Source organism: Bufo bufo, chromosome 1, assembly GCF_905171765.1.
Source record: "Bufo bufo chromosome 1, aBufBuf1.1, whole genome shotgun sequence".
Lineage (NCBI taxonomy): Eukaryota > Metazoa > Chordata > Amphibia > Anura > Bufonidae > Bufo > Bufo bufo.
The window spans coordinates 589919377-589945965 of NC_053389.1; the positions used below are offsets into that span (position 1 = coordinate 589919377).

The 26589-nt window shown below is 39.9% G+C and overlaps 1 protein-coding gene across 1 annotated transcript in view; it reads left to right on the plus strand.

The window, feature by feature from the left end:
- Positions 1 to 26589, plus strand: part of LOC120986031 (collagen alpha-1(VII) chain-like) — a 570823-nt gene that overhangs the window by 149686 nt on the left and 394548 nt on the right. Inside the window, exons 36-46 of the mRNA XM_040414311.1 lie at positions 5528 to 5581; positions 6785 to 6856; positions 7366 to 7425; positions 10323 to 10358; positions 11717 to 11761; positions 11874 to 11909; positions 14102 to 14146; positions 15464 to 15499; positions 18611 to 18646; positions 19826 to 19858; positions 19965 to 20036. Of these exons, the coding sequence (XP_040270245.1) occupies positions 5528 to 5581; positions 6785 to 6856; positions 7366 to 7425; positions 10323 to 10358; positions 11717 to 11761; positions 11874 to 11909; positions 14102 to 14146; positions 15464 to 15499; positions 18611 to 18646; positions 19826 to 19858; positions 19965 to 20036 (525 nt within the window). The remainder of the gene's footprint in view (positions 1 to 5527; positions 5582 to 6784; positions 6857 to 7365; positions 7426 to 10322; positions 10359 to 11716; positions 11762 to 11873; positions 11910 to 14101; positions 14147 to 15463; positions 15500 to 18610; positions 18647 to 19825; positions 19859 to 19964; positions 20037 to 26589) is intronic.

The following is a 26589-nucleotide window of genomic DNA, read 5'->3' on the forward strand; positions in this document are numbered from 1 at the left end:
GATATTTGCAATTAAGGTCCATCTGGGTGTTACCAGTTTGGGGGTGTGTCCCAGCACAGTATGACACTGACAGCACTGATTGAATAGTGTCACACTGTGCAGGGACACACAAATGGTAACACTGAGTTATACCTTTTTTTTTTATAAACTTGTAACAGGAATTACAGCATAAAATCCTAAGAATAGATGCCTCAGAATTTCATGTGCAATACAGTTGTTCACTTAAACAGACATGTCAGGAGTGGTCCTCTTTAAAATAAAATGTGGGCCACTCTACATTTGAAAATGCTGCAGTTAAAGGGGTTGGCCACTTTCTGGTTACTGTTGACCAATGTGTATATAAAATGATTATATGACACTTACTAATATAGGCTTTGTTGAAATTCTACACCATTTTCTATATTACATAAGGTACACAGAGTCTTTTGTATTGTCCACACAGAGATCCTGTCCATAAAATGGAGGCTGGTGGAGGGTCATGTGACCAGCAAATCAACTCCATATAATGTCTCCTCCATTCAAATACACTGCACCTGCACTGAACTCCAAACAGAACAAGTGCAGATAGAAGGTGCAGTGTATCTGAATGGAGGAGACATCACATGGAGGTAATTTGCCTGGTCACATGACCCTCCATCAGCGGCCATTTTATGGACAAGACCTCTGTGTGAACAGTACAAAAGACTTTGTATACCCTATGAAATATAGAAAATGGTGCAGAATTTCAACAAAGGATATATTAGTAAGTGTCATATAATCATCTTATATACTGTATATGTTGGTCAACAATAACCAGATAGTGTCCAACCCCTTTAACTTTAGTCTTTCCACTAATACTGTATGTGCCTTTCTGAGTCTTTTACTAAATGTTGATTAAAGGTTTTTAGTTGTTTGCTTTCTCTAACTTTAACTATTTATTTGTATGAAGGAGACCAGTTATGCTTGCCATCACTGTTTCTTGTGACTAGGGATGAGTGAACTTCATATTTTGAAGTTCGAGTTCGTGTCCGGGTTGGGGTATATGCTGAATTGCGTTATGGATTCTGTTACCAAGGACCATATTGCAATTCCATGACGGAATGCATAACGGAATGCCTTTGGAGGCATTCTGTTATTCATTCTGTCATAATAGAAGTCTATGGCCTGCTAACGGATCCGTCCGGTTTCCGTTGTGCAGGAGAGGATTCCAACATAACGGAAACCATAACGGTCCAAAATATAATATATTTAGCATATTAGAGACAAGATTTATTAAAAATAAAGGGAAAAAGTGCCCAATATGTCGAATGGTTGACTTGGCTTGGGGGAAAACTAAAAGAATACTATGAATCTTGAACACTTCACATTTTTCACCTTTGTGGTGTAATAGCAATATGAGAGAATTTCAACTAATTGCAGAATATAAGTATTGGGAAAAATATGGTATTATTTATGTATCACAGTTAGTTAAGAATGGGGAAATAAGAGCACTAAAAGAGTTATGTCCGGGAACAAATTTAGACTCAATGAGTCGGTTTCGGTATTACCAACTAAAACACGCTTTTGAAGCTACACAAAATAGGGAATACTTCACCACAACAAAGCATGAATTTATAGATTTTTGTTATCAATGCACGACAACCAGGGTCACTATCTCTCAAGTGTATGGGATAATAAGGAAGGGGTTGGGTAAAATTGTAAAGTTTAATAGTGAGGAAAAATGGGCAAAGGATATAGGATTAAACACAATAGAATGGGGGAATATATATAAAAATATAAAAAGGGCAACGATTTCTAGTAATTTTAGGATAATTTATTTTAATATTATCCATAGAATATATATGACTCCATTACTGCTAAGTAAGATTTACAAAGAACGAAAATCAAACTTTTGGAAATGTAGAGAAGAGGCTGCCGACTATATGCATCTGATATGGAGCTGTTTAAAAATGAAATCCTTTTGGAGAGAGGTTTTTGGTCTCCTAAGTGCAGAGTCCCTAATATCCCTCCCACTGAAACCGGAAGTGGCTGTCCTGGGCTGTATCCCATTACTATGCAAATAAATGTAACACTGCGCGCTACCATTGAGTGAATAGATTATATTAGAATAACTAGCCACAAACTGGATGAAACCATCTACCACGCTGGCATACAATGCCGCAAAAAACCACTAGATGCGTATAGGTCTTACCTTAACGCACATGTGTTTGTAGCGGTGCAATGTTCTGCAGCGGTCCTCCTCTTGTATTCTCTATGCAGAGTGAGAGAAGTGGATCCAAGGGGAGGGGATGGCCAGCATGGACCGGTGAGTGTTTAAAATATTGTAAGTATTGGGAAGCTCGCCCCGGCCGGTGGCAGAGTATTCCCGTTACCTGTGGATTAGTGCTCACGTCTGAGCCAGTGACGTCACCGCTACGTTGGTAGGTGGGAGGCGGACCACATATACCCCAACGGCGAGCTCCGGGCGGGTCTCGTCCTCTGGCGGCGCTTCATTGATGATGTTATTTTTATTTGGGATAAAGGGGAAGACGCACTAAAGGTATTTTTAGATTATATTAATAAAAATGAATTTTATTTGGATTTTACCCTGACCCATAGCAATCAGGAAATTAATTTTTTAGACCTCACTATTTATGTCACAGGGGATCACATTAGTACCAAAACGTATTCAAAACCAACAGACTCCAATAGTTACATTAATAGAGGTAGTTGTCATCTGCCCAGATGGCTGGACAATATACCCAGGAGTCAGTTTCTCCGCCTTAGAAGAAACTGTACTGAGACCAATGAATATGTTAACGAGGCAGAAATCTTGGGAAAAATTTTTACAGCGAAGGGATATAATCAGGTAATAGTGGAAGCACAGAAAAAAGAAATAAAGCTGATAACAAGAGAAAAACTAATAAATAATAGAAAAGTGGAAACAAAGAAACAAGAGAATCAGAAATGAAGGAGAAAATACCACCTATTATTATCCCTTATAATATACAAACCCATATCCTCTGAAAAATCGTAGGGAAATACTGGGATATATTGAAAGAGGATAAAATCATAGGCAACCTCATACCAGCAAAACCAGTCTTTATATATAAAAGGGCAACTAATATAGGCAACAAGATTGCCTCAACTAGCAAAGGAGCAGGTATACTAATGAAAAAGAATAGCATTCAGAGTAATCTCCCACAGGGCTTCTTCCCGTGTAAAAAATGTGCCCCATGTAAAAATACAGCAAAAAATACAGTGAAAACACAACATATTAGTAATCATGAGGGTAGTTTCGACCAGGAGATTAGGGGTCATATCTCCTGTAATACAGAAGGGGTTATTTATGCCATAAAATGCCCCTGTCACAAATTATATATTGGACGCACCAAAAGGAAACTAAAAATACGGATAAGCGAACATATGAATAATATTAGAAAAAAATCAACAGAACACCCCCTATCCAGGCATTTCACTGAGGTACATGGAGGAAAAATAGAAGGCATGTCTTTTTTGGGCATAGAGAAGATAGAAATGGACGCCCGTGGAGGAGATTTTATTAAAAAGCAATCCAAGAAAGAAACAGAATGGATATTCAATTTAGATACTATGTTGCCAAAGGGCCTCAACTCTGAAGTCGAACTATTTGGTTTTGATTAGTAACAATTACTATGGGGAGGAGTAGGTTCAGCATGCACTATAAATAACGACAATACACGGAGTGGGTGTAACGTTCCCTGATGAAGAGTACCGCCCGTACTCGAAACGCGTTGGAAGTTTGACTCCCACTACAACCCGTAACTCACTAGCGGTGACGTCACTGGCTCAGACGTGAGCACTAATCCACAGGTAACGGGAATACTCTGCCACCGGCCGGGGCGAGCTTCCCAATACTTACAATATTTTAAACACTCACCGGTCCATGCTGGCCATCCCCTCCCCTTGGATCCACTTCTCTCACTCTGCATAGAGAATACAAGAGGAGGACCGCTGCAGAACATTGCACCGCTACAAACACATGTGCGTTAAGGTAAGACCTATACGCATCTAGTGTTTTTTTGCGGCATTGTATGCCAGAGTGGTAGATGGTTTCATCCAGTTTGTGGCTAGTTATTCTAATATAATCTATTCACTCAATGGTAGCGCGCAGTGTTACATTTATTTGCATATATTAGGCATTCGTACAGCTCGTCTGCACAATACCCTCCATAGCAGGTACGGGACTGCTATAAACACCGCTGCGATCTCATATATACGGTGAAGCGCCAGTTGTATTATATTTCATTCTTTGTATCCCATTACTAATTAGGGAAAAAAGGAAAAAAAGGGTAGGATAAGAGGTCTTATGGCGGTAAGAGTTATTATCGCAAGAGAGCGGGGCTCTAAAAGAGCACCCAATAATATCGAGTGGAAAAATCTATTGGTAAAGATCGAGAGGTTTGAGGAATATGCAATAAGTGGTGCAGTCAGTCGCTGATGGGTGGTGCCGTCGCCCGGCTGGGGGTGGTGGGGAAGGAGAGAGAGAGAGATGAAAAATAATGTATACCCCTCAGGGGGGATCGTTTACAGTGCCCACCGAGACAACCATCATGGGGTGGGGGGATTGAGGGGGGTGGCTGATTTAAGCTGGGGGATAACTTAATTTGAATAGACAATGAGAGGTCTGAGCATATGTAATATGAAGCTTAGAGGGGAGTTCTGTAATCCCCCAAAATAGAACAGATTACTTACTATTTTTGTACTGTTTCTGTTTATAGTGATTTATAATTTACTATAATGACTGTCTTTGCAGAGTGTATATTGATGAACTCAGATTTTGTATTGTCAAAATTGCATTTTAATTTTGTATCATGAAAGGAATAAAAAAATTAAATATTTATAATTTAAAAAAAAAACATAACGGAAACCGGACAGATCTGTTATGCAGGCCATAGACTTCTACTATGACGTAATGAATAGAGGCATTCTGTTATGCATTCCCTCATGGAATTGCATTATGGTCCGTGGTAAAGGAATCCATAACGCAATTCAGCATTTACCACAACACGAACACGAACTTGAACTTCAAAATATGAACTTCGCTCATCCCTACTTGTGACACTAGAAATACCATACTGTGCAAAGAGTTTATTCACTTGTTAAAGTGTAACTACCATTCTATTTTTATTTCTGTAATGTGTAGGGCCAGTGATACTGACCATTTTTGTAATATACTTTAATTACTGAAATCATATATTTCTATTAGAAAAATAGCTCTAAAGTGGCCCATTTTGAGCCTCAGCAACGATCCTTTGTCTTCTGTTCACAACACAGTGGAGACTTGCTCAACACTGACTGTGTTACTAAGAAGACAGAGGAGAGTTACTAAGGCTCAAAATGGGCCACTTTACAGCTATTTTTCTAATAGAAATGTATGATTTCAGTAATTAAAGTATATTACAAAAATGGTTAGTATCACTGGCCCTACACATTTAAAACTAAAAATAGAATGGTAGTTACACTTTAAATCTGACCTAAAACCTAAATGTCTTTTGAAATACTAATATAGTAAACCAAATCTGTATAGGGTCCCCGTGGAAAACCTGGATTAAAAGGAGATAAAGGAGAAACGGGAGAAGCTGTAAGTTTGGTATTATCCATCTTCTGACATGTTATGTACTTGTGTCACTTTTGCCATATTTGTTATACATTTATGTTTACCCACTAACTTATTTAGGACTCCAGCATTTAAAGAAATATTTGGGTATGTTAGGCTCCTAAGTCTAAAAATATAGAAGCCAGTTTATATTTTTGGTAGCCAAATTGTAAATCAAAATTATTAGAGGCAAAATATAGAAAGTCTTTACACTAGACTGTGGGCTTAGCAGCGGCAATGTATAGGCTTATGTTCTCTACATTACAGCTACGTATCTACAGCCACCCATAGGGGGACATTGGGAGCTTAGTGCATATTGATAGACTCAAAAATAACATAGAATGTATATAGTGGCAAGCACCCATGGTCCTTCTACTGGGAGCTGCATGGGTTGCTTGCTAATAAAATCACTTGGGTGTCTTTGGCTCCTACGTCTAAAAATTTTGGAATTAAATTATATCTTTGGGTCAAATTTGTGACCATTTTAATTATCGTCTTGAGACCTGTTATTGACAGTTTAGTTACTACGGGGTGACTGATAATTAAAGGGGTTGTCTCACTTCAGCAACTAGCATTTATCATGTAGAGAAAGTTAATACAAGCCACTTACTGATGTATTGTGATTGTGCATATTGCTTCCTTTGCTGGCTGGATTCATTTTTCATCACATTATACACTGCTCGTTTCTAGGGGTTGCAACCGTCCTGCAATCCCGCGGTCCTGGCCACCAGAGAGGCTGGTACCTTTTACTATAGTGTGCAAGAACAGCCACCGCTGCTTGATTGGAGGGTGGTCGTAACCATGGAAACGAATACGATCAGTGTATAATGTGATGGGAAAATGAATCCAGCCAGCAAAGAAGACAATATGGACAATCACAGTACATTAGTAAGTGGCTTGTATTAACTTTCTCTACATGATACCCTTTTGAAGGGGTATTCCAGTTTTGCAATTTTCAGCGTCAATTGACAGAAAACATCACATGCTATCACTTACTCATAGTGACTGTTCATCTGTAATGCCCCGTTTTCCTGAACTCCATCACAGTCATGTGACATTTTCCACTTCTTATGTGGACAGGAACCTGGACTATATAAGCAGAGAAAAGTTAGATGGTTTTGCTCTCTCTTTCAGCAAATGTAGCATTCTTTTCTTAACAGGTTTTCTGCTTTAATATTTTGAATACAGGGGAGAGCTGGGTTGCCAGGTCCAATAGGTCTTGATGGTCTCCCAGGACTTCAAGGAATAAAAGGAGAAAAGGTAAAGTCTGCATATGAAATAATGGAATGTTATTAACGGAGCAAGATCAGTTGCATAAGCATTTAAATCTTTGTATGCGTTAGTATATTGACTTCCTTAATAATAGAGGAACAAGAGCTTTGCTACATCCATTAAAAGGGACATTGGTGAATTCTGATGACACCTCTGACTTTAATGGAGTCACCATGGTTCCAGTAGCAAGTATAGTGCTTCCAGGTCATTATTTCCCTGCTGTCAAAATATTAGAAATCCCTTGACATGAACAGTCCCTAACACTGCGAAAAAACAAAACAAAACAAAAAATATACTCTGAGGCAAAGAAAAAGATATTGGATTTCTCTACATTACCTTAGTAAGCATGGCACCAAAAACTATATCTGAGAATAAGCACTAATACTCTATTTTCAGTTATTTTTTATTTTTTTTTATAAGATTTTGAAATATGAAGAATATTACATTTTTAACATATAACTATGGAAAAAATATACTTCATCTGATTATTTTTTCAGGGAGATGCAGGAATTGGTTTTCCCGGAATACCTGGCTTAAAGGGAATGTTAGGAGAAAAGGTGAGTAGTGTTTTTATGTTTAGATGTTTATGATTTACCTGTCCGCAAAAAGTTCTACAGGGTGGGCCATTTATATGGATACACCTTAATAAAATGGGAATGGTTGATGATATTAACTTCCTGTTTGTGGCACATTAGTATATGTGAGGGGGGAAACTTTTCAAGATGGGTGGTGACCATGGCGGCCATTTTGAAGTCGGCCATTTTGAATCCAACTTTTGTTTTTTCAATAGGAAGAGGGTCATTTGACACATCAAACTTATTGGGAATTTCACAAGAAAAACAATGGTGTGCTTGGTTTTAACGTAACTTTATTCTTTCATGAGTTATTTACAAGTTTCTGACCACTTACAAAATGTGTTCAATCTGCTGCCCATTGTGTTCGATTGTCAATGCAACCCTTTTCTCCCACTCTTCACACACTGATAGCAACACTGCAGGAGAAATGCTAGCACAGGCTTCCAGTATCCGTAATTTCAGGTGCTGCACATCTCGTATCATCTGAAGGCAATCGTCTATGCTGTGAAGATACGAGATGTGCAGCACCTGAAACTACGGATACTGGAAGCCTGTGCTAGCATTTCTCCTGCGGTGTTGCTATCAGTGTGTGAAGAGTGGGAGAAGAGGGTTGCATTGACAATCCAACACAATGGGCAGCACATTGAACACATTTTATAAGTGGTCAGAAACTTGTAAATAACTCGTGAAAGAATAAAGTTACGTTAAAACCAAGCACACCATTGTTTTTCTTGTGAAATTCCCAATAAGTTTGATGTGTCAAATGACCCTCTTCCTATTGAAAAAACAAAAGTTGGATTCAAAATGGCCGACTTCAAAATGGCCGCCATGGTCACCACCCATCTTGAAAAGTTTCCCCCCGTACATATACTAATGTGCCACAAACAGGAAGTTAATATCACCAACCATTCCCATTTTATTAAGGTGTATCCATATAAATGGCCCACCCTGTACATTGATTTTTTTTTTAATATAATAAACTGACTGTGATATATAGTATTTAATAATCTATAACTAATGATTGGTTATACATTTAAGAGTAAAATGTAGGGCTCATGTCTTAAAGGAGCTCTCCACAATTTTTTTTTTTCTTAAATCCCACCTAGCGTGACCTTTTAAGGGAACTATACTTGCCCTGCTTCTTGGTTCTGGCTAAATGAGTCCTGGACTGTCTTTGTTGCACTTCAAGCCCCCACATGTAAACTTCCTGCATGGATGGGGTCATGTGCGCCACTGCAGTCAATGATTGGCCTCAGTGGGGAAGTGTCCCCCAAGTGGCACATGATCCAGCAGTGACATACCAGTTGTCGACACATCCGTACTGAGGCCAGTCATTGGCTGCTGCATTGCATGTGACCCCATATGTGCAGGAAGTAGAAGTGCAGCAAAGGTAACCCTGGCCCCACAGAGCCTTGACCGAGCAGCAGGGAGCAGGTAAGTGTAGTTCCTTTCACAGATCAGGCTGTTGGGTGGGGGATTTAAAAGAAAATCATGGAAAAGCCATTTAATAATCTGGGGCAGACCATTCTGTTATATGGAAACCACAAAGTATTGCCAGAGACCACTGACACCTAGTGGATCTATTGACTTACAGTGCACAACTTTGTGTTCTGACATGGTTTTCATCATTTAAATAGAAAGGGTAGTGCTACATGCAGTCTTGTTATGATTGGAAAAATAGTGCTTGTAGTGCTCTTAGTCTTAGCATATCTGCGAATGTTTCGTGTTGGGGTAAGCAAACAGAGATTTAGTAAAAAGACATTAGGGAACTGCTCTAATATGTTCTAATATGTTGGAGATTTTATTGGCTATTATGTTCTTGCAAAAGGACGCACAACTACAGGGGGGTCTATAGTAGGGTGGCCACTCAGACCACCCTCAAAAGACAGACTTAAAAACACTGCCCCTAGGCTCAGCTAAGCCATGCCCTCTCCCACTCCACAGCCGACAGGGATTTAAAAATTTAAGGCAAAATCAACTTTGTGCCAGGGGGTGAGAGGGTGACTTTCTCCCTGCAGCTCACGCTCAGACAGCACTGTGCAGCTGTCTGAGAGTGATCTGTTCAAAAGGACATCCTTGTGTCTGTCCAAGCCCTGCGCAGGACGGAGGATAGGGAATCTGAAAACCGGACTGCCCGGCCTAAAACTGGACCTCTGGCCACCCTAGTCCATAGTTAAACTAGGATATTTTGTGATTAATCAGATACAGTAACAGAAAATATAGATGTAGCCAGGTAGCAGTTTTACATATACAATAGTAATAAACACAAAGTGTAGACAAATAAACTGTGTATTGTGGGAAATGTAATTCAAGAATAAAAGTTAGGTCTGATGTGCATACAATTTACAGGGACTTCAATACTAATGAATGTTACTTTTTGTCTTGTAATTTGAGGGAAAGTCAGTCCATCTCATACTCCATCATTTTTTTTTTTAAACATAATTTTTATTAATTTTTTGTCACAAAGTTACAAGGTTATCCGTAGTACATAACTTGCATAAGTTTACATATACACTTGTGATCAAGACAATTGTGTAATACAGATCATTTCAGTATTCTAAGCATCTATCCCTCCCCTCCCCATTATTTTAAAGGCAACTTACTATATAAAAGTTGTCCCTTTTCTTCCTGAATTACTACTCCTTCTATCTTTCATGTTTATGGGTCATAGGGAGATAATACAGAAGGCAGTTGCAGCATGCATTTTAAAACAGAGAACACAGTTCCTTATGGGCAATGGGCCAGACACTGCAAACCTCAACATCTAACCTTAGGGGGCATCGCTTCTCTCCTTTTCACTCCACAATAGATTTTTTTGACAGAATTATATGAAATATGTTAAATTATAGTAACATATGTGTTGTTTTTTTTTAAAACAGGGATCTATGGGTCCTGCAGGACCTCCTGGACTAAAGGTATGCTTATATATTTAAAAACAGATTGTGTCAATTATTGTGAGGCTGTCTGCTGTGCATTGTAAGTGTTAGTCCTCTTTTTTAAAGCTAGAGCCAGACAAAATAACCAATATAATATATTAAGTTATACTAGACTTTTTTTTTTATATATATATATATATATATAACTGTTCTAAACTAATTGGACAATCGTTGCATTAAATGGTATCAGTTAGCATTAGACTTTCATTCAGCTTTCTAGATCTGATTGTGTTTCAAAGAAGTTGTCCAAGTTAAAAAAAATGTGGAGAGGCAAGAATGGTGTTAAAATATGAAAAGAAGTCATGTTCACTAGTTCAGGCCCCCTCCGCTTCAGCAGCCTTGGCTCTGATCCTCTTGGGCAGGTTTTATTTACATGATTGTGTGGTGGTGCCCATATACTGCATGTGACCGCTGCAGCCAATTACTGGTCTCAGCAGTTTTGTATTGTATACTGCTAAGACCTGTAAATGGCTGCAGCAGCCACATACACTACAGTACATAGGCACTTTTCCACTACAACCAAGAAGATGACGTCAAGGCTGTAGTCATTTGGAGGATTTCAGTGGCAGCACTGGAGCAAGAGTAGTTAGAAATATATATATAACATCTTTTTTTTTTTTTTGCTAAACACCATCCATCATTTCACCCATTTTCTTTTTAACTTTGTCAAGACTTTTAATGGCCCCAAAAATATTTTTATAACATATTGTGACTGAACTACAATTGAAAGAAAACACAATTGGGGCACACCTGATCTATTAGAAAGAGTGCAGGCCGCAGTATTACCAATACTCATCTAATATCAGGGCAGGCAGGTAGGCGTGAAGTGTAGGTAAGGCAATGTTCCCACGCGTATTGCCAGTAAGATCTGGCTTCCTCGGGGTCCATGTTCTCTGAGGAAGCTCTGGGGCTTACTGGCGATACACGTGGAGATATTGCTTTACCTACATATCATGCCTACCTGCCTGCCCTGATATTAGATGAGTATTAGTACTTTTTGTTGCCTTATTTGCATAATGTTATTACTCTGGCAGTGTCTATGAATTATTTGCGATGGTATTAGGTTTGTGTGGTGGACAGATCCATAGTCCACACATGGGTTTGTTAATTGTATACAATTGATTTTAGATGTCTATGACTTTGTGTGTCCTTAATAAAAAAAAATTTGAGGTGCGGCTTCCATGTGCAGTGTTTCTTGTTCTTCTGTGCTTTATATTGTGACTGAACTGTTACAGGTTTTTGCATGAAAATTGTATTTTTCACAGGATCCTATATATATTTTGTTAGAAATGTATCCATAAAAAGAAATATATATATATTTTTTTGTTTACTTTTAGGGTGAGCGGGGCTTTCAAGGAAATGAAGGAGCAGCTGGTTTAAGGGTAAGAAAAAAATGAAAACAAGGCACAGCTACATTAAACAGACTACTTGTATTGGTAGAAGAAACCGTTACAAAGTGGCATTTATATAACAGATTATTTTCATTTTCTCTAGGGTAAGAAAGGTCAAGACGGAGAAAAAGGTGAAAAGGTAAGTAGAAAATCCTCATGATTAGGCTGAAACTGCACTCATTGGTGGGCACAATGCAAAATTTTGGAGTATGTGGAAATTTTTTCTATCTAGAAGAACATTTTTGAGATCAGACACAATGTTGGGCGAGAGGGCCTGGCTCACGATTTCCATTCTAGTTCATCCCAAAGGTGTTCAATGGGGTTGAGGTCAGGACTCTCTGTGGGCCAGTCAAGTTCCTCCAGACCAAATGCACCAAACCATGCCTTTTGCATTGTGCGCTGAGTCAAACTCATGCGGGAACAAAAAAAAACTTTACCCAAACCGTTCCCACAAAGTTAGAAGCATACAACTGTCCAAAATGTCTTGGTATGCTGAAGCGTTAAAAGGGTTGTGCCACTGATATAAATGTATCCCACCCAACAGATATTGTTATATCACTTTCCCCAAATACCAACATTTATCAAAACTGCCTGGTAGTTATTAGCCTACCATTGCACCCAAAGGCAAATCTGTTTTGATATTTAGTTGCTGTAGGTTATGTCCTGCATTGAAGCCTTGTATTGTAGGACGCACAATAGTCATTGGTAAGAATAAGTAGCGTGGTTAGTGTGACATGTCCTGATGTCAGGACACATCTCATCAAAGGTAGAAAGTAGTTTATGGCACAACCCATTTAAGATTTGCCTTTACTGAAACTTAAGGGCTTAGAAAAACTCCTGAAAAACAACCCTACAGCATTATCCTTCCTCCACTAAACTTTACAGTTGACAGTGCTGTAAGGCAGGTAGTGTTCTCCTGGTCAAACCCAGACATATGAACACTTTTCCACTGCTCTACAGTACTTTACACCACTCCATCTGACACTTGGCATTGTGCTTGGTTATGTATAGCTTGCATGCAGCTGCTCAGCCATGGAAACATATGCCAAGAAGCTCCCAATCACAGTTTTTATGCTGATGTTAATGCCATGGGAGTTTTGGAACTCTCAAGTTACTGAGTCAGCAGAGCACTGGTAACTTTTATGTATTATGCTCCTCAGTACTCGGTGACCCCACTCTGTAACTTTGCATGGTCTCAGAGGTGTAGCTGAAGGTTCATGGACCCTGGTGCGAGAGTTCAACTTGGGCCACCCTTCTCTCAGTGCTTTGTGGCCAGGGGCAGGGAAGCACATGGCCTTCATGATGCCTGAGGCAAAAATTTAAACGACAAACCCCCATTGCTAAATTCTTGACCTAACCCCTTCTCTTCAACCAGAGGTGTAACTTGACCAACATGCACTTTTTATAATACCGATGTCATCTTATGCACCACAAGGGTCTTTGGGCCCCCTCAGGCTCTTGGGCCCATTAGCAATAACCCTGCACCCCCTATAGCTATGCCCCTGCAGGGTCTGTCACTTTGTGGCTGAGTTGCTGTGGTTCCTAAACACTTTCAGTTTACAGTACTTGTAGAATGTAAGGACTTGCTTGGATGTACAGCTCCAGGAATTAATGATGCTCACAAATAATAATAATACCACTTATAGTTGATCATGGAGTCTCTAGAGAAGAAGACAATTCACAAACTTTGAAATTCAGTGAGCTCTTTAGAACAACCCATTCTTTTACAAATGTTTGTAAAGGCAGAGTACATGGCTAGGTGCTTGAACGTATATACCAATTGAATTATAGACTTATTCTAACCCCTGAAGTCAGTGATTAAGAGGTGTATGTATGTGTATATATATATATATATATATATATATATATATACATACTAATGTGACAATGTTTGTGTGCTAGTGCCAATCTCATTCTGTTTTGGAATATGAAATAATAGCCAATAATAACAAGTACTTAAAGGGAACCGGTCACCGGGATTTTGTGTATAGAGCTGAGGACATGGGTTTGATGGCCGCTAAAACATCTGCAATACCCAGTCCCCATAGCTCTGTGTGCTTTTATTGTGTTAAAAAACCGATTTGATACATATGCAAATTAATCTGAGATGAGTCCTGTCCCTGAGATGAGTCAGAGACAGGACTCATCTCAGGTTGATTTGCATATGTATCAAATTGTTTTTTTTACACAATAAAAGCGCAGAGAGCTATGGGGACTGGGTATTACAGATGTGCTAGCAGCCATCTAGCAACCCATGTCCTCAGCTCTATGCACAAAATCCTGGTGACAGGTTCCCTTTAATTGTAATAACAAAGTTATATTTTTTTACAGGGAGAGCGTGGTGATATTGGGCCCATTGGACCTTCTGGAAGATCTGTAAGTAAATAATAACTGAAGGAGCTGCAAATTAATAGGTCTATTATATGTGTATATATTTTTCTTTAGCATGCAATGATGTTTTTGTCCTAAAGGGGTTATGTTATGACTAATGTAAAAAATGAAAATCAGACATCATAGAGTACATGACAATCTCTAACAAAGCTAGGGCCAGCCCTGTACCTCACAAGGAACCTGAGATCTCCCCATTCTCCAATTGTTCTGCTAGATTTATTTCAGACTGACAGCTCAGGGGGCGTATCATTTCTCAGAGGTCGTGCCCTTTCTGTTGTAGCTTTTTCCCTGTAACTGTCACAACATATAACAGTTGAAGATTTATACTGAGCATGTGTGACCATGTCAGTGGGGTGGACAAGAAATAAGGAGCAGAACAAACAGCAGGTGGCGCTTATACAGATACAGTCCAAGAACACAGAAACCACATAATTCTTATCTTCAATCTTTGTAAAAAGTTTTGTGCATAAATCCAATATTTTATCTCACGAGCACATATTTCATGATAGTTCAAAAACGTCCATACATTACATCAAGTCCAGTGTGCAAACTTGGGTTACATCCAGGATTCAGCGCACATGGCACACAGCAAGTAAATACCATAGCTAGGTTTCGGGGGTCCACCATGTGAAATATGTGCTTGTGAGACGAAATATTGGATGGAGGCCAAGAGGAGATATTGACACGCACACACTTGAGTTGTCTGATCTATTGAAGGAGGCACTATACAGATAGGTTTTATTGAATAGCTTAGTGGCTATATCAAATTTTGAATTATGTGCATTTACAAAAGGATTTAGATCCATGTGCTGGTTTGAAGAATGTAGATTTTTTTCATGACACACCCCTTTAAGCAAATATTTTTTCTTCATCCCATTTTTATAGTATTTCTATCCTATATCCTCTAGTCTCATTCTACCTGTACTTGTAAACCTGGTACATATATCTGGTTTTTGAGTTTCATCTTAACCAATGTCTAGATAGTGTATAAAAATATGAACAAAATCTCATTCATACAGACATGGAGACCACACAGGCTTCATGTGCGTACAGAGTTAATCTTCCATAGAAGCAATGCTTTATCTGATGGAGCATGGCAGATTTGTTTGTTGTTGGATTAATACATATAAAATCAGAGTCCCACACAGGTAGTACGCAAGAGACCACATTGACTTCTATGGCAGCCCTATTACAGCTCCATAGAAAACTAATAAGACTGCAAGCATGAGTTCTTAGGGTTATTAATATCATGTTTGTACTTTTCATTATTTGAGTCGTTATTATTATAATTTTTTTTACCAGGGGCTTCCAGGGCCTGCAGGACTAAAGGGAGACCAGGTAATTATAAATCCATGATCATGAATAGATAGTAGCGTGTAAGAAGGTGCCAAACCTTATATCCTCCCTTATGTAAAAAAAATATATACACTCACCTAGAGAATTATTAGGAACACCTGTTCTATTTCTCATTAATGCAATTATCTAGTCAACCTGGCAGTTGCTTCAATGCATTTAGGGGGGTGGTTCTGGTCAAGACAATGTCCTGAACTCCAAACTGAATGTCAGAATGGGAAAGAAAGGTGATTTAAGCAATTTTGAGCGTGGCATGGTTGTTGGGGCCAGACGGGCCGGTCTGAGTATTTCACAATCTGCTCAGTTACTGGGATTTCCACGCACAACCATTTCTAGGGTTTACAAAGAATGGTGTGAAAAGGGAAAAACATCCAGTATGCGGCAGTCCTGTGGGCAAAAATGCCTTGTGGATGCTAGAGGTCAGAGGAGAATGGGCCGACTGATTCAAGCTGATAGAAGAGCAACGTTGACTTAAATAACCACTCGTTACAACCGAGGTATGCAGCAAATCATTTGTGAAGCCACAACACGCACAACCTTGAGGCGGATGGGCTACAACAGCAGAAGACCCCACCGGGTACCACTCATCTCCACTACAAATAGGAAAAAGAGGCTACAATTTGCACAAGCTCACCAAAACTGGACTGTTGAACACTGGAAAAATGTTGCCTGGTCTGAAGAGTCTCGATTTCTGTTGAGACATTCAAATGGTAGAGTCCGAATTTGGCGTAAACAGAATGAGAACATGTATCCATCCTCTGATGGCTACTTCCAGCAGGATAATGCACCATGTCACAAAGCTCAAATCATTTCAAATTGGTTTCTTGAACATGACAATGAGTTCACTGTACTAAAATGGCCCGCACAGTCACCAGATCTCAACTCAATAGAGCATCTTTGGGATGTGGTGGAACGGGAGCTTCGTGCCCTGGATGTGCATCCCTCAAATCTCCATCAACTGCAAGATGGTATCCTATCAATATGGGCCAACATTTCTAAAGAATGCTATCAGCACCTTGTTGAATCAATGCCACGTAGAATTAAGGCAGTTCTGAAGGCAAAAGGGGGTCCAACACCGTATTAGTACGGTGTTCCTAATAATTCTTTAGGTGAGTGTATGTGTATGTCACTTTAAGATAAATGTTGCTGCCATGTGTTATGTACATTGCATCCACTATTGTTTTGTACACTTTAGATAGCTTTAAAGTGTAAATGGCTGGCGAGTGGTTGTGCTCGGCAGCACTACCAGACCCTGCTAGTAACAGTGCAGGCCCACGCAGAGACCGACATTAGCACTGAGAATTGCCCGCGATGCTAGTCAGGAGCAGCCACAAGAACTGTTAGAATGCAGTGTTTGAGTTTTGTGTGTGTTCAGTGAGACCACATGAGGTGCCAGTGAAGCCTCCTTACAGGGTTTCCCCGAATACAGCCACAAAGTGAAGGGAATGACTGAAAGCCTGAGTGAAGCTGCATAGTGAGGTTCTTGGGTAGACACTGTGAGACTGTCAGCATGAGATAAAGAGGCCTAGAAATCTAAAGTACTGCAGTGGTGTTGTGAAGAGAGACATCAGTGCTGTCACCAAAAGAGAGAGAGAGATTGTCACTTTTTAGGAGCCATTGTTGGATCAGTGAGGGATGTGTAGATACCAGCCCAGAGATTGGCTGATCTAAGGCCCAGTGTGGGGTCTCCATGCTCCAGTCCATAGTGGAAGTGGATGGGGGAAATGTAGAAGGACAGCGTTAAACCCACAGGAATCTTGGAGGTAATCTGAGAGTACCCCTTCTCCTATGTGCAAGTGAAGCTCAAGTGTAGTATGCTCAACAGCATTTGAAAGTTAACCAGTGTAAAGTTACTGCTGTTGTTGCTACTGACATTGTTGCCGTTATTGCTGTTGTATCAGTTGTCACACATGCTTTATATAGAGACAGTATCCCTCATCAAACAAGGACTTTGTCTTGGTCTGTGTTAATAAAATGGTGTTTAGGATTGAGCTTCTGCTACTTTAAGTACTCCTGACATGCAGGCAGCAAGCTTGCAGTGGTGGGGCATCAGGCAGTCTGTGAAAGACCATAACAACTATGATGCCCAATGGAGATCCATAAAAGGTGGCTGGTGTGACTCTGTTAAATATGACTAAGTGGGGCAGGTTGTGAAAAGGTGTCACCTCCCAGAAACCACAGCAGTACTGCAGGAATGGGTAAATGCAAATGGTAACCTTGGGCATAAGATGATTGTGGTGGTCTACTTGGAGAACCTCTTGGTTTTTGGTCCAGTGGAGGACCACCAAAGAAGGTTGTTGTGTCACCACGTGTGTTCTGTAAACAGCTAGCATACAGAGCCTCTGACTGTTCTACAACCATCAGGTTTATCATGCCTCTGTTGTGAACTGAATAAAAGTTACACCACAAAAGTCAGCATAATACTGCCAGGGGAGCCCCGCTCCTAACAGACTTATATTTTATGAAAACAAAGGTGTTGGAATACAACAAGCCTGCTTCTTCAGTAGCTGATAATCGATTGATCCTGCTGAAATCAGAAGGCTGACTTTTATCTAATGTGCATGGCCTGCGTTATTTCTCTTGAGCCATACAATAAAGGAGTTCTCTGAGCTCTCCTTTATTGATGACCTACCCTCAGAATAGTTCATCAATATCGTATTGGCAAGGGTCCAATGCCTGGCACCCCCACTGACCAGCTATATGAGGAGACTGCGAGTGCAGTGTGCATGTGCCGTCTCCCGTCTTTCTTCCTGCTGCTGCTATGTCTATGGCAAAGCCGCAGCAGAGCAGGAAGAGAGAAAGGAGACAGCACTTGCACAATGCATGCTTGTCTCCTCATACAGCTGATCAGGAGGGGTGCTGGGTGTCGGACCCCCGCCGCTCTAATATTGATGATCTATCCTGAGGATAGGTCATCAATATAGGAGAGCCTGGAGAACCCTTTTAAAGCTCATTATGCAAGCTCTAGGAAGTTTGAATAAATACCAACTTGCATCTAAATAAAACAAAAATGTATTGCTTGACTCCTAGTTAACATTTGAATAGAAATTGGAAACTAATTGTATAATCCATTATTTTTGTTTTGTTTTTCTGTAGGGGATCCAAGGTTTTCCAGGCGCTCCAGCAATGGGGGTAACCTACAATACTTCTACTTTTTTTGTTGTAAAATCAACAAAGTTTAACACAAAAATTACAAAAGCCAAAAATCCTCTATATACCTTTAATAAGTATTTAACAGTTACAACATTTTTAATTACTTTGAAATTTTAATCTTAACCCTAAAATTGTATCCTGTCTATGCATTTACATAAAGACTGTATATGTCCTAGAATAAACTCATTTTATTATTTTTGCTAGACAGGTCCAAAGATTTTAATTTTGCGAAATTATGTGATGAGATGTTGACCCTATTTGTGTATAAATGCGGCCACAAAGTGGTTGTGTTGTGAATTTCAGCCTGTTTTGCTCGCATATTGCGATATTGGGTTGAATTATTTTTTTTATGAGAAACTGGAATACTTAAACAAATTCAAGATTCGGTTAGCATGGACCCATCTGTATTTCTAAGCTCAGATGCTAGTAAATGGTTATAATAGAATAAATAGAATTGCAGTTTTACCCTTAAAATGTAATATGAATTTTAATGTATTTACTGTTTCATTAAAAGTTTGATTGTGTTTAGGGATGAGCGAATTTCATATTTTGAAGTTCGTGTGCGGGTCATGTTGTGGTATTTATAAATTGCGTTATGGATTCCGTTACCACGGACCATAACGCAATTTCATGATGGAATGCATAACGGAATGCCTTTAGAGGCATTCCGTTATTCATTCTGTCATAATAGAAGTCTATGTCCTGCATAACGGATCTGTCCGGTTTCCGTTATGTTGGAGTCCTCTCCTGCATAACGGAAACCGGACGCATCCATTATGCAGGCTATAGACTTCTATTATTAAGGAATGAATAATGGAATGCCTCTAAAGGCATTCCGTTATGCATTCCATCATGAAATTGCGTTATGGTCCGTGGTAACGGAATCCATAACGCAATTCAGTAAATACCACAACACGAACCCGCACACGAACTTCAAAATATAAAATTCGCTCATCCCTAATTGTGTTAAAAAAATGAGTCTACTGTTAAGTTAAATTGCACTGCTTTTTTTGGCCTCACTGAATGATAAATTGATGCTAATGGTAGCCTATGGATTTTAGTGACCATGAAATTGTTGCCATCTGAAATAAGTACAAAAATAAAGCACATTAATAGTTTTCCCCCCCTCATTAATTATGTAAATGTTGTATTCTGCAGGTAGTTGGACCAACTGGTAAGAAAGGTTCCAGGGTACGTATAAACAATACTGTATAATGCAGTTTTGGTGCAGAGCCAATAGCATTTTTGTTATGGGTTTGTAAGTCTAATAAATAGCATTTATTACTTTATATGTTAGGGTGACACTGGACCCACTGGTCCACCAGGCCCTAAAGGATTCATAGGAGACCAAGGAGACAAAGGAGTTAAGGTACAAACAACTTTTTTTTTTTTTTTTATTAGAATATTTTTTTTTTCCCTTTCATCATATAAAAATACAGACAAAGAAAGACATGACAATAAACCATAATACAAAAGGACATAAGCGAGGATATTTCCTGTGTATACACATACGTTTGTTACTCACTTATCTTTAGACAACAGGAATCTATCCCTATCCTATTTTTTTTTGACATGTCATACCTATATAAAAAGCAAATGTAACCCCCCCGTTTCCCCCCCTGGTTGTCTTGATGGTTACTACAAGAAGAAAAAACCAAACCAAAAAGAAGAAATTAATTTCATGATCTCATAACAGGGGTTTCACTCATATCTCAATAATTTTTTTATTTTTATTTTTCCCATCCTACCTGCTCCTTAATCCCCTCTTTTCTACTGTTCATTTCTATTTGCCTTATTTATTTTTGGGTACAGGCATATTCATATCTACGCACCCTCCCGCATAAGTTCTTCCACACTTCGATATTTGGTGGTGTGTCCGCCCCCCACTCTCTAGCCACTACAACCCGCGCCAACATTAATCCTTTGGCCCATTTCATTTCGATTTCTCTGTCGAGACCTATTTTCCTGATATATCCAAGCACCGCTATAGAGATCTCCAGTGGAGCGGAACACCCAGTCGATCTGGTCAGCTCCCGAAAAACCTGAGTCCAATAATCCTGAATAAGGGGGCAGTGCCAGATCAAGTGGGTGAAATCCGCATTAACCATCCTACACTTCCAGCATCTAGAGTCCCTTGTTTTATACATCCTACTCAACACCCATGGAGTGATGTAGGTACGATGGACGATAAAGAACTGTATCAGTCGAAAATTACTCGATACTGTACTTCTTTTTATACTTTTATAAATGCATCTCCAGTCTAGAGCGTTGGGTTCAGCTTCTAGTGCCCATTTTCGTTCACTATTAAACTTAATCACTCCCCCTAAACCCCTTTTAATTTTTTTATATATCTGTGATATTGATATTTTGGTCCCCTTATTGAGACAACAAAATTCTACAAATTCGGATTGTTTGGTGATTAAATACTCCTTATTCTCGGTGGTGTCAAATGCGTGTTTTAACCGAAAGTATCTAAAACGTGTGAGGGTGTCTAGTTTTATACTAAATCGTTTCAAAATGACCCACTGGACCCAGGAGGTCAAAATTATAATCCAGTAGTCCTAGGACTTATAATTCCTGTTTAAGGTCTATTATTAAAACGTAACTTTTACTTGCTATTAGCATACACATAAGACAAAACAAAAGACTCTGTTGAGAGTATTATTAAAAATACATATGGAGGGATGATTGACAGGTGGTAGATTATATAACACTCCGTCACTGTGCAATGCCTTGGTTGTCAGTGGCTCCATTCCCCTGAAGAAGCCGCCTAGTGCGGTGAAACATGTCGGGGGAGCTACGTCTTATAACTTTTTAAAGATTATGTCAGGGATAGTTTGAGCTGCAGCACCGCGATCTGCAGACGCAGTGTGAATCAGCTCTAAGACAGGGGTAGTAATAGACCTAATCAGCAGGCATGGACATTAGCCTCAGTTAGAAGTATCACTGCAATGGAGATATAGATAACAGTACACAGACTGATCTCCAAAACTGAGGGATTGAAAGCCCAAAAGGTCTAGACTGTCTGGTGTTGGCTAACACCAGCAGACAAAGATTTTAGGATCTAGTGCCAATAGGCAAACTACATGAACAATTTATAACACTCACAAAAGGATACAGCTGTATCCCTCACTTTGGCATTGCACAGTGACGGAGTGTTATATAATCTACCACCTGTCAACCATCCCTCCATATGTATTTTTAATAATACTCTCAACAGAGTCTTTTGTTTTGTCTTATGTGTATGCTAATAGCAAATAAAAGTTACGTTTTAATAATAGACCTTAAACAGGAATTATTAGTCCTAGGACTACTGGATTATAGTTTTATACTAAGCCCTAATTCTTCTAGTGTCCTGAGCTTTCCTTTTATCTCGATCTGTGAAATAAACTTAATACCATTTTTTTCCCAAAATACATAATCATCTAACCTCTGAAACTCGCCTAAGTTTATATTTCCCCATAGAGGGGTAATCTTTAATGAATAATTTATGCCCAGTAATTTTTTTACATTCACCCATGTCAAGTGCATCATATTACTAATAGGGCACTTCTTACCCTTTAATTTTAATATCCCAGCTTCCAGGGCACTAAAAATATTGTATTGCAGACCTTCAAACTCGCCCACTAGATAATGCCGTAGTCTGTCGTCCTCTATCATTAACCATTGTAGCTGGGATGCATAATAATAACAACCTCTGAAGCAGGGCACGGACAAACCACCATCTTCTTCATCGAGCCAAAAATATTTTTGTTTAAGCCTGACCCTTTTTTTTCCCCATATAAGATCATTTATCAATCCTTCCAGTACATTAAAAAGGTGGTCACCTATCCAAACAGGGCAAGAGGATATAACATACAGGATCTGCGGCAGCAAAATCATCTTGATAATAGCGATGCAATCTGCCTGTCTTATCAGTATTTTTTGCCAGATACTTATTTTATTTTTAACCCTTTTGAGCAGGGGGGAAATATTCAGTTCTATATACTCCTGGATCCTCGCACTAATTTTTATTCCAAGGTATTCCAGTGCGTCTGTGGGTTTTAGTATTTTAACATTAATATCCGTTCTCCTGGTTTCATACCCAATTGGGAGCAGCACCGATTTCATCCAATTCACCCTAAAGCCAGAGATTTGGCCAAATTGATTTACAATTCGCATCAGGTATGGAACCGTCGTCGCCCCCCCTTTAAAAAAAAACAAAACATCATCCGCGTATAAACACATTTTGTCTGAAGCGCCCCTACTCCCAAACCCCCTGATATTATCATCTGATCGCACCTTACATGCTAGCGGTTCGACGAATATGGCGAACAGTAATGGGGAGAGAGGGCACCCCTGCCTAGTTCCCCTTTGTAATGTTATCGATTCAGATATCTCTCCATTGATTTTAATCCTTACTTTCGGATGTTGATAAAGCAGTTGTACCCAGCTAATAAATTTTTCCCCCAGATTTAGCTTGCGCATTATATTCCAGAGGTATGCCCACTCCACCCTGTCAAACGCTTTTTCTGCGTCCAATGACAGGATGGAGTGAGCGCCCTCTCCGCTCATCTGGATATTAAGGAGGGCCCGGCGAATATTCATTTGAGCCTGACGTTTAGGTATAAACCCCGATTGGTCTGGGTGTATTATTTTGCCTATAACTTTTTTTAGGCGATTTGCCAGCAACTTGGCGCATATTTTAAAATCTGTGTTGAGAAGAGAGATGGGGCGATACGAGTCCACCTTACTCTCGTCTTTCCCCTTTTTCCCTATCAGGGTTATTACAGCCTCTGAAAGGGAGGCAGGGAGTTCGCCCCTGTCCATAGATTCGTTAAGGACCCGCAGGAGTACTGGGAGGATAACCTCCCCATATCTTCTATATATCTCAAAGGGAAGACCATCCAGCCCGGGGCTAGAGTTACCCTTTATCGATTTCAGAGTGTCCCGTAATTCCTCCAGTTCTATTGGTCCATTCAGGCGCTCCCTGTCCTCCTCGGAGAGGCCAGGGAGCGGGACCCCCTCCAAAAAGAATTTTATGTCTCCACAGTCCCCCACTCCCTCCGAGGAGTAGAGGTCATTGTAATATTTGACAAATTCCTGCTCGATTTCTCCCGGGCTGGATGTTATCACCCCATCTCTCCTCTCAACACACTTAATTCTGCCGTCCCCCCTTTGATTCTGTATAAGGGTGGAGAGCAGTCTACCTGGTTTCCCAGATTCCCTGAAATATCGAGCCCCCTCAAAAAACACTCTTTGTTGTGCCTTATTCTCCAGATAATTATTTAAAGAAATTTTAGACTCTTCTAGCTGAGCCGTCATTTCAGGGGAATTGTCAACCAGGTGATCCTCCTCTAATTTCTTTATTTTATCGCCCAACTCTCTCTCCTCCTTGGCGAATTCGGTTTTTAAACCCTGAATTCTGCCAACGAGGATACCCCGTAAGTATGCTTTAAATGCATCCCATACATACCCTATTTGTGCAGATCCTAAATTAATTTTCCAGTACTCCGCTATATCCGCGCTAATACTTTCGTCTTTATTTAACAGTTTTAGCCAGTGCGGATTTAGCCGGAACACTCTACTTTTTGGTTTAACCGTTGTTTTAAATGTCAGGCTAATTGGGGAGTGGTCTGAAATACTGTTAACCACATACCTCATTTTTGATATCTGGGCTACCAGTTCTGGACTAGCTAATGCCATATCTATTCTTGACATTATTTTACTTCCATTGCCAAACCAGGAGTACACTCTCTTGTCATCATAAAGATACCTCCAAACATCTATTAACAGCAATTCTTGTGATATTCTTTTAAGAAGTGTTGGTTGACTTGTCCCATATTTATCATTTGATATCACCGAGTATCTGTCTAGAGTGCTATTCATGACGCTATTAAAGTCTCCCATTACCAATATGGGACATTTACCTCGCGACTCTGCAAACTCCACTAAACTATGAATAATACATAGTGAAAATGGTGGGGGTATGTACACAAAGGCTAAAACACACAATATCCCATTCCACTGGCAGTAGAGGAAAACATATCTACCCCTATCATCAATCTTCTGATCTAGTGGGAGATAATCAACTTTGTGATGGATATATACACTAACTCCACATGAGTAGGTAGAGAAACATGAATGATACTGGTACTTGGCCCATTTCCGCATTAATAAATAGGTCTTATCCTTAGTGTTATGTGTCTCCGTTAATCCCACAATAGCTGGGAGATGTCTAATGATCGTATCAAAAACCATAACCCTCTTAACCCTATCCCCCAATCCTCGTACATTCCATGTTAGAATCCTACTCATGTGTACCTTCCACCTGTGTTTTCATTCTTATCTTCATTACTAATCCCATCAAGACAACCATCCCACCCGTTACCCATCCTCCTGCCCTCCCGTTCCCACCCTTACCCCCCTCCATGTCCCCCTGCTGGTCGACGAAATGGAACATTTCCCCTACCTCTTACACTAAGCCCATTCCCTCCCCCCCGCCTCCCCCCCTCATATTCCCCGATCTCTCTCATGTTCCTATTCCCTTGGCGTCCATCCATTCCACTACTTCCTCTGGGGAGCCAAAGAAGCTGACTTGATCGTGGTATATTACACGTAACTTAGTGGGGTATATCAGGGAGTATTGTATCTGGGCAGCTGCTAACCTCCTCTTTACCTCTCTAAATTCGCGTCTTTTTGCCTGCGTCGCTCTGGAAAAATCTGGGTATATTTCTATACTGCTTCCGTTATACTCTATTGTCTGCATCTTCCTTTTTGCCCTCATTATTACATCTCTATCTCTGGAACTTAAGATTTTAACTAAGATTGCCCTGGGCAGACTCCCTTTTGGAGGAGGTCTACCCGGGATCCTGTGTGCTCTATCAACTAAAAACCATTTAGACAGAGCGTTTTTGTCAAAGCTATCCTCCAGCCACTGCTGGATAAACCTCGTTATATCATCTCCTTCCGCTCCCTCTGGAAATCCAACTAGTCTCATATTGGATCTCCGGGACCTATCCTCCGTTAGGGTAACTCTCTCTAGTAGGGCGCTCTTTTCCTCCTCTATAACCTCTACTCTCTTCCTTATTCCCTCAATATCTCTCTTCATTCCTCCTGAGGATATCTGTAGCTCTTTAACTTTTTCCCTCACTTTGTTCATCTCATCCTTAATCAGGGAGAGATCCGCCTGAGCAGAAGCAATCTTCATAGTCAAATCTTCTAGGCTATGGTTGGACTGTTGCACCGCCCCTAAAATTTCACCCAGTTTTTTATCCACTGAATTTATTCTCTCCTCCATCCCTTCCCCACTGCCTATCCTCCTAGGGCATTCCTCTGGGGCGGGTAAATCGCCTCCCTCTTTCAGGCTCTCCTTATTTCCCCGTAGTGCATTCCTAATCTTTGGGTTTGGAGGGGATTTCAGGTATTTATCTAAACCCGTTATAGTACTATTTCCCTTTCCTCCACCCGGTGAGGATGTACCCACAGATTTTCTGTTGTAAGTTTTGGGTGGCATATTTTCAATACAGAAACAGCAAAAAAAAGCAACAAAAAATAAATAAATAAAAATAAAAAAGGGAAAAAGAAACAAAAAATTTGAAAACCTCAGATGAAAACTGCGCAAATCAGCACAATGACAAGGTGGTATAAGCAGAGAGACAAGAAGAGGAAACATCTCATCGGCGGAGTCCTTTCCAGTAGCAGTCCAGGTCTGGCCTCTCTGTACCAATCCAACAAAACAGCAAAAAAAAAAAAAAAACAAGACAATCAACAAAAGAGAGAGCTAATGAAATATAAAAAGGGGAAAAAAAAGAAAGTCAATTCTGTTCCTTCAGGAAAAGTGCGGGGGGACGAGAAAGTCGGTTCAATTCTACTCCTTTAAGCATATAGGAGATGATATCCCACAACTGGGTACAAACAACTTTAAGTGCAAATGGGACATT